A 9,468-nucleotide genomic window follows, 5' to 3' on the forward strand; every position below is an offset into this window, starting at 1 on the left:
TATCTATCCCTTTAAAAACAGGGAACTATCCCTTTAAAAACAAACGTTACATCATTTTAAATAATAACAATTAACTCTCACTAACATACTTGTGTGTCACCATAATCATACAGACTGTTGTTCTTAAAACGCACAACAATTGGGCAATCAAAGGGTTAGTTGACCCAAATATGAAAATTCTGTTCCAAACCTTTTTCTTTAATCTTTTATCACCAATGAAGATCTTTTTGATGAAATCTAAAAGCTTTCTGTCCCTCCAGACCACCTACATAACTGAAACTTTGATGCTTCAAAAAGTTCATAAGAGATTGTAAACGTAATCCATATGAATTGAACAGTTTAGTCCAAATGTTCTGAAGAGTCTTGATTGCTTTATATGATGAATAGGATTTTATTCACAAAATCATTCATCAACTCACACATCAGTTGTGGTAAATGGAAGCTCAAGCATGATTGCTTGATGCGTGCGAGAACCAATGAGGTTCCTTCTCGTGTTGAAGCACGTTTGAGCTTCATCAAGTTTTGTTCTTGCGTGTCAAGCAGTTTTGGTTTAGCTTCTGTTTATGTGAGTTGATCAATGTTTATATGTGAATAAAAGCCTAAATTCAATCTGTTCATCAGTTAAAGCGATCAAGTCTCTTCTGAAAACTTGGACTAAACCAGTTTTACCATCTCTTATGAACTTTTTGTAGCGTAAAAGTGTCTGTTCCGTAGCTGTGTATGGAGGGACAGAAATCTCTCAGATTTCATCAAAAAGATCTTTATTTGTGTTCTGAAAATAAACGAAAGTCTTAAAGGTTTTGAATGACATGAGGGTGAGTATAATTAATGACAGAATTTCATTTTTGGGTGAACTAACCCTTTAAGGTTACAGATGTTCTTGTTAAATGGGCTCTGATGATTTGGCCTTTTTGGACATCTGACAAGTCACCCATTTCACACATGGTTTGTACTAAACACTACTGAAAACCACTTATATGGCACTCATATACAAACTAGAGAATTTAAGAAAAGATAATTGCAATGTTTGTGTTTTCACCAAATTTAACCCTTATAATAATAGGTGTTCACATTATTTTGTCCAAACACCGTATTTTAATTTAAAAAATGACACATCAGAACACTAAATGTAGTTTAGAGAAAATACAAGTTATATATTCTGTACAGCATATAACAACATAGAATTTGAAGAGCTGCTGCATTCAGTGCAGCAGGAAGTAGGAGAACAGAGAACAGCAGAGGAACAGGAAGCTCTGGGTGACACTCTGAGCACTGTTATGTGTGGTGTGCTGGGTGACACTGTTATTAACGTTATGTGTGATGTTCTGGGTGACACTGTTATTAACGTTATGTGTGATGTTCTGGGTTACACTGTTATTACCATAATACGTGGAGCTCAAGGTGACACTGTTATTACCGTTATACGTGGTGTTCAGGGTGACACTGTTATGACCATTATACGTGGAGCTCGGGGTGACACTATTATTACCGTTATACATTGAACTCGGGGTTACACTGTTATTTCCGCTATACGTAGTGTTCTGGGTGACACTGTTATGACCATTATACATGGAGCTCGTGGTGACGCTGTTATTACCGTTATACATGGAGCTCGTGGTGACGCTGTTATTATCGTTATACATGGAGCTCGTGGTGACGCTGTTATTACTGTTATACATGGAGCTCGTGGTGACGCTGTTATTACCGTTATAAGTGGAGCTCGTGGTGACGCTGTTATTACCGTTATACGTTGAGCTTGGGGTTACACTGTTATTACCGTTATACGTGGAGCTTGTGGTGACGCTGTTATTACCGTTATACATGGAGCTCGTGGTGACGCTGTTATTACCGTTATACATTGAGCTTGGGGTTACACTGTTATTACCGTTATAAGTGGAGCTTGGGGTGTCGCTGTTATGACCGTTATACGTGGAGCTCGGGGTGATGTTATCACCGTTATACGTGGAGCTCGGGGTGACGCTGTTATCACCGTTATACGTGGAGCTCGGGGTGTCGCTGTTATTACCGTTATACGTGGAGCTCGGGGTGACGCTGTTATTACCGTTATACGTGGAGCTCGGGGTGATGTTATCACCGTTATACATGGAACTCGTGGTGACGCTGTTATTACCGTTATACGTGGAGCTCGGGGTGATGTTATCACCGTTATACATGGAGCTCGGGGTGACGCTGTTATCACCGTTATACATGGTGTTCAGTGTGAAATTTGTATTGGCAGCACCGTTACACAGGTTCCCCTCACAACATCTGATGACTGTAACATTGCTAACCGATGTTGAGAAATTACAAAAAGATTTAGAGATACAGCCTTTTCCAACAACTGATTGGTTTCCGGAAGCCTCTGATGAAAAGAAAGAAAACAAAGGTTAGTCTGAGCTTTACTCGTCTTCTTTGTTCAGTCTTCTTCCTTTTCCAGATTCTCACCTGTTTGTGTGAAGCAGTGGTCTTCACTCCCTGAACAGTTCAATATGTTTGTGCAGTTCTGCCCATCACAAAAGAAACATATCTTTCCATTGGGGACATTAGAGGGATCTACAGGAGGGGGAAAAGTATTTTTTTTTTTACGTTATATTCTGTACAAAATACAAAATATATCTGTTGAAACACCACTCCTGGTCACTGCTCCATTCAATCAATACACGGCAAACAAGAAACACTCTGTATTTTATTTCCTGATTGAATGTCCTTTTGAAGAACTTTAGTGTTGACTTTAAAGAAGATAGTCATTTGATTAGGAAAGCACAATACCTGGAGCATCGTGTTCGTTACACCGGTCTGTGTTACAGCAGGAAGAAGTGTTCTTTACAATGCCTGTGTTTATGGATCCACTTTGACAGTCATCAGCACAACCTTTAAATTTCAGCTCTGAAGTATTATTACCTACAAACATTAATAATACAGGAAAGACGAGTTTAATTGCACATTATTTTGATGGAAAATGTACTTATATATACACTGTAAAAAAAAAAAAAAAAAAAAAAACACTAGTAAATTCTGCTGAATTAACAAGGCAAGTTGGTACTAATATCTATTTTGTACTATTTTCATATGCTGACATCCACCATAATAACACTGGTGGTAAAGATGAAACCACAGGATAAACCAAAGTTCCATCAAGACAACTCTCGAAGTGTTTGGCATGGTAATGTCATGATCACCAGCTGGAATGCCTGTGAATGCCACCAGGGGGAACTCCACCAAGGACTTTCACCATTTCAACAAGGACTTCATTTCCCATCATCCTTTGCCTGGACTCATCTACTATTATTGTTTTTCACCTGTGTCTCATTTTGTATCATTACTGTATCATTACCCTCATCAGTTCTGCCTATAAAATCCATGTCAACTCAGTCACTCTTTGCTAGATCTTTTGCACTCTTTGCTAGTCACTCTTTGATATCCGGTCAAGGCGGAGCCAGAGGGACAAGGGAGCCCGGTGAGATTTGAACAATACAAGCCAAGTGTACTGTACGTTATAGAAAATCCACCATCATGCATGAGGCAAAGAGATGACGATTCAGCCCCCCTCCCCCATCAGATCTATCACCAATTCATGTGTACTGATGCTGCTCCGAAGAGCCATAGGAACCGCCCACGTATATATGCTATCTATGTGTACCTGACCCTTTAGTTTTGTTTGAGCATAAGAAATGGGGCATATGCTTGGTCTTGGTGGACTAGATCTGCCTGCGCAGTATTCCCTTTAGCACAGGCACGCCGTTGGCACGGAGGACGGGGGGTCAGGACCCCCGCAGTTTTGAAAAGACAGAAATCGACCCCCGCACTTTTGATAAGGGCTGCTTCAATCAGTCACAATATATCATCTTTTAGCTTAGGATATTTTCTTTCAAATGAGACCATTTTCACGTTTCTGTGAGCTTTTGTTCGTAAATAATCAACTGTTTTGTCGCAGATGTGAACAGGAAATGCGCTCTCGAATGGATAAACGCAATCTCCAAGCAATCGATCACAGCGTGCTAACGTTTTAGGACAGGTCGATGGTATATAAATCGTGGCCGAACGTTAGCGTTTGTCAATCAAGCCGAACCATCCATTTAGAAACCTAGAAATTTGACACTTTAAGGTAATGAGGCTGCTCAGGTTGACGCGTGAGCTGGCTTGTTTTGATTTCGGTAATTACATCTAGAAAGTTAAAAGCATATGGCATCTATAAAAGAGATATCTAAAAGCGAAACGAAAGTTATTGCCTCGACCGGCAACACAGTGGGGAGGACGCACGAGAGGAGACCTGCGTGTTTAATTGGTGTATACTGTAATACTGTAATTCGGTAATTGGAGTTCGGTATGCACACGTGCACCGTCCGTGTTCATAACAATCTCAATCCCCCCCCCCCCCCCCCCCATTTTTTTTTTTTTGAGGGGTATCCCTAGTGATCTACCAATGTGGTGTTATCTACACAAAGAGTCTGGGGAACATAATACAATCCATGGAGGAGTGGAAGGTGGGAGGAGCCAGTAAGGAGCCAGGAGCTGGAGGAGCTGGATGTTGAGCCACAGGCTAGCTAGGACGAGGCCCCAGGGTGGAGTCGAAGGCAGGAGGATCCATGGTGGATTCGACTTGATGGAATGACCGATGGAGATGACGGCCCAGATGATGGAGACCCAGGTGTAGCCGATAAGCCAAAAAGCCCACGTGACACTGATTGTACTGGAGACCGAGATGGAGCCGCAGCGATGAGTGTCCGAGGTGGAACCGGTGAACAAGAGGATAGAGGTCGAGTTGGTGGAACAGAGGACAAAGGCAGAGGCGGGGAAGGGCATAGAGCCAGATGGAGCCAAAGGAGCAGGCAGGACGATGTCCGGCCAAGGCAGAGCCAGAGGGACGAGGGAGTCGGTGTAGCCATATGGCCGATGGTTTTCGGTGGATCCGAGGGAGGGAGAATTAAAGGCAGAGTCGATGTGTCAACAGGCCAAGGTGGAGCAATGGGCACGGAGGCTGGAGGCGGAGCCAGGGGATCCTCTGTGCTGGATGGAGCTGGTGGCCTGAAGACACTGAGCCGGTCTTCACAGTATGTGAGAGATGCAGAGGGGCTAAAGGGCACCAGCGGAGGTGGGGCTGAGGAACTGGCTGTTTGAGGAGGCGGGAGAGGGAGGCTGGATGGGCATTCTGGAGATACAGGGGTCACTGGAGAAACAGGAAATGTTGGAGATACAGGGGACACTGGAGATACAGGAGCACTGGGTATAACCTCTCCTACAACCTCTCCAAAAAAGTAAATTAAATCCTCCCCAAAAATGTCTTGGAGTTTCTCAAAATAATTACCAGAGGCCATGTTGAGCTCACACACAGCGGCGAGGTAGTGGGCGGGGCTATCCAGAAGCACTCCCTCTGCGATTTGCGGTGTTGCACCTGGTCAGAAACATGTTCTGGAACGGGTTCCGGGGTGATAACTACTTCCAACATCTTCCTCGGTTGGGGCTCGTCCATTGTGGCAGGCCAATCTCCACAGTCTCCGGTGGGCATATGTGTTGTCTTGTGTCGCAATGAAAAAGTTGGTGAAAGGCTGTTCTCTGGCGGTGCTGGAGTAGGGCTGGTGGGGATCTCATCCTCTATGGGGCCGATGGAAAAAGGCAAGTTGTTGTAAAAGCAAAATCCCGCTTAGGACCGTCCACGAGAACATGTGCCTTCGACCGCTCACTCAGACTGGCATGGTAGAATACACAGTATAGTACTAGTATACACAGTATGATAATAGTTTCCGAAAACATCATGGTTTCACGGTATACCGTATTAAATTAAATTGTTATTACATCCACCATCTGGAATGCCTGTGATCTTCTAGACTCTTGTACTCTTCTAGACTCTCATTACAAACTTCATTCATCCTTACTCCCAGGTGGTGGTGGTGGTGGTGGGGGGGATTCATCTCAAAATTCATCATGGGCATACAGCAAAAACAACAACAACAGCAGCAACACAGAGGGGTTAGTGTAGCCCCTCCAGTTCGCACCTGCGTGATCCAAGCGGGATGCAAACCCTGGCCCGTCCGCATGGGAGTCGGACACTCTAACAAGGAGGATAAAGGCTGCAACCTCTAGTGTCAGTCGCTAGAGCATCTCTTGAGATCAGAGGAGTGAGGTTTATTCACACAGTGACTACTAGCTGGCCTCTGTTACACTTACTCCCCTAAACCTCACTCCCATCCGGGTCACGGCACCAATGTAGCCCCTCTAGTTCGCACCTGCCTGCTCCAAGCAGGACGCGAACCCTGGTCTGTCCACATCGGAGTCGGATGCTCTAACAAGTAGGCTAAAGGCTGCAACCTCTAGCGTCAGTCATTAGAGCATCTCTTGAGATTAGAGGAGTGAGGTTTACTCACACAGCGACTACCATCTGGCCTCCGTTACACTCACCCTCCTAAACCTCACTTCCATCTGGGTCACGGCACCAATGTAGCCCCTCTAATTCGCACCTGCCTGCTCCAAGCGGGATGCGAACCCTGGCCCGTCCACATGGGAGTCGGACACTGTATCAAGGAGGCTAAAGGCTGCAACCTCTAGCGTCAGTCATTAGAGCATCTCTTGAGATCAGGAGTGAGGTTTAGCGACTACTAGCTGGCCTCCATTACATAAGCAATAAAGATGTTGTCTTATTTACAACATGACCGCCGTGCTGGAATACTGTCTCTTCTGAGGCAGTGTCAAAAATGTAGGAGCCTGGTATGCATGGCTTTATTCCATCCTGTCATCTCCATCGGTCTCAAAACATTGTGATTTGGAACAATAGAACAATAGAACTTTGTTTCTGCAACAACTTACACAACAACTCAGCATGTTTTGTATAACAACATCTGACATGTTTGTGTTTTACATGGTTTGAGAAAGTGACATAGGTTATACCACGGAAAATTTGATCAGTGCAAACTTAAACGGATTTCCAGAAATGTGATTTGAATAAATATATAATTTGAAAGCAGTAATCTATATAGAATATTCTGTGATATTTTTTTAAAATTCTGCCAGCAGTTACTGTGTGTAACAAGTTAAATTTACTGTGTTTCAGCACCAGTAAATAATACCAGCATCTCCATCAGTCAAATATAACAGTCCAATTGAATTTATCATACTGGACTTACCATATTGTGACACTTCTGTAGAACTCACACACTGAGATCCATTGGAGCATGTTTGTACCGTTTGAATTGCGCAAGTACCGTTCAGACTCGTGCAATTATAACAGCTGAGAGAGTGTCCTTCAGGAATAAAACAGACACAGTGAGACATCAGTGATCTGCATTTGTACTTAAAAAACATTACAAACACCATTTGTCTTTGTACCTGCAGTGAAAAGAATGAACAGAAGAAAAACTGAGATTTGCAGATCCATCTTTGATCAGGAGGTGAATGAAAAGACGCTTCTGTTTCAGTGTCCAATTTATAGCTTACCTGAAGGGGAGGGTCTTCGTGAGAAAATGAAAGTTACATATTTCTTGGAGCAGAAACCTCAGTTTACATAATTTACTTGCCAGTAAAGGTAAATAACACCCTGGGGTAAATATACAGATTTTCAAGGTTCAATGTTTAGTTTTTACCTATTCAGTGGTGAGTTATTGAGAAACCAGATTTATTTATTTATTTTTTGAGTGAGCACTTTAACCATACCTATAACCCACTAGGTCCCAGAACCCAGAGGTGGAGCTGGTTTAGGTCAAACTCCATCCATTAAGTCCAGAGAGGGGGATCTGGATGTCATTTGGCTCTGCGGTGAGCGCCACTTGTTCCTGTTTGCCAGATCTGGACCACAAGCAGGCCACAGCAATGCCACTTGTCAGTCAAAAGCAAAGCAAATAAACCAGAGCTGGACCTTATCTGAGCCACAACACCTGTGTATATTATAAAGTAATCTCAGCCTTAAGCAGATTCGCTTAAGGAATGAAGAGAACAGAAAAAAGATATGAGCAGAAACACAACAACTTCCAGCCACACAGCCTTAGTTCAGGGTTAAAAAAAATCAGTCGGTTCACTCTGAGGAGAATCACTATTTTAACATTTCTATTAAAATTCATGCATTTCTTCTGTAACATTATCGTTCTCAAAATGGCTTGATTAGGAAAAACAACGGTTAATAACATTATTTTTTATTATTTATTGCCTATAGCTTGAATTGAAGTTTATATTAAGAGCTTGTGACTAAACCTCGTAACTCAAAACTGTCGAGAAAACAGCAAAACTCATACAGAAGAATAAGTACAGTGTTTTTTATTCAAAACACGATATTTGTAAAGGTTAATGTTTTATGTATTTGGGGAGCAGAGAAAAGCTTCTTTGGTATTTGCCGTATAGTCATAGCCAATACAGCTTGTGCGTAACACTTCATCTTTTTTAACTCAAGCTTTTTGCCAAATATTGAATGACAGTAAAAATTTAGTGCCCACTACAATAAATTTGGTAACCTCTAAGTTGAACTCTAAGGATAAGTTCACCAAAAAATTAAAATTCTCCTTAGACAGCAATATAATCACCACTTTCAAGGTCCAGAAAGGTACTAAAGACATCGTTAAAACAGTCGATGTGACTGCAGTGGTTCAACATTAATGTTATAAAGCGATGAGAACACATTTTGTGCGCAAAACCAAAACAAAAATAATGACTTTATTCAACAATATCTTCTCTTCTGTGTCATTCTCGTACACCATTTACATTCAAAGCTTCCAGGTTCTACGTCTGAATGCGGACTCAGTATTAGCTGATGATTTAACGTCACGTGAGCAGCACAATCCTGCGATCCTACAGCTAATTCAAGCACATTCCCTTGGCATCTGCCGGAAGCTAGTGATTGTAGTCAATAAAAATAGTCTACAAAAACCCATCGTTTTGCTTCAGAAGGCCTTTATTAACCCCCCGGAGTCATATGGATTACTTTTATGATGGATGGATGCACTTTTTTGGGACTTTAAAATATTGAGTCCCATTTCCTACCATTATACAGCTTGGAAGAGCCAAGGTATTTTTTTAAATATATCTCTGATTGTGTTCATCTGAAAGCAGAGTCATGTACACCTGGTATGAGGGTAATGGGGCAATTTTCATTTTTTGGGTGAACTAACCCTCAAAAGCTTTTATGTGTAATGCATTTTAAAGGAATTCATAATGTATTTCTTGATTTAATGTTCTTTAGAAGTAGAGTGAGTGTTGACTTTAATGAGTCATTTTCACATGGTCAGTAAATAACAATACCTGGAACATCTTAGGTGTTTCAAAGGTCAGTGTCAGCAGAAATAACATCTTTATAATGCTGAAGTTCGTGGAACCACTTTGACAGTAAACAACACAACTTATAACCTTCATTTTAGTACTAGTAGTCACCTAAAATATATGAATGATACAGGTAAGACCAGTACAACTGCACATTGTTTTGATGGAAATTTTAATTCTAAAAATGTGAAACTAGGAAGCAGCAGTGAGAGTGAAAAACAAACATATGAA

The 9,468-nt window shown here is 41.9% G+C and overlaps 1 protein-coding gene across 1 annotated transcript; it reads right to left on the reverse strand.

Moving 5' to 3' along the window:
* Window positions 1-8,205, reverse strand: LOC125244228 (autotransporter adhesin BpaC-like). The gene is made up of 4 exons (XM_048154276.1): window positions 7,119-8,205; window positions 2,770-2,901; window positions 2,446-2,553; window positions 1-2,362 (listed from the first exon to the last, which is right to left on the reverse strand). Exons 1-4 carry the CDS (start codon window positions 7,306-7,308, stop codon window positions 1,203-1,205), a joined length of 1,590 nt encoding a protein of 529 aa, XP_048010233.1. The 5' UTR covers window positions 7,309-8,205; the 3' UTR covers window positions 1-1,202.
* Window positions 8,206-9,468: the final 1,263 nt, after the last annotated feature.

This window comes from Megalobrama amblycephala, linkage group LG13 (assembly GCF_018812025.1).
Source record: "Megalobrama amblycephala isolate DHTTF-2021 linkage group LG13, ASM1881202v1, whole genome shotgun sequence".
Taxonomy (NCBI): domain Eukaryota; kingdom Metazoa; phylum Chordata; class Actinopteri; order Cypriniformes; family Xenocyprididae; genus Megalobrama; species Megalobrama amblycephala.

Coding starts and splice junctions, on each gene's coding strand:
- LOC125244228 (XM_048154276.1), bottom strand. CDS start 7,308: ATGGTGTTTGTAATGTTTTTTAAGTACAAATGCAGATCACTGATGTCT. Junction 2,902..7,118: donor TACAGAAGTGTCACAATATG/GTAAGTCCAGTA, acceptor TAATGTTTGTAG/GTAATAATACTTCAGAGCTG. Junction 2,363..2,445: donor CCACTGCTTCACACAAACAG/GTGAGAATCTGG, acceptor TCTTTTCATCAG/AGGCTTCCGGAAACCAATCA.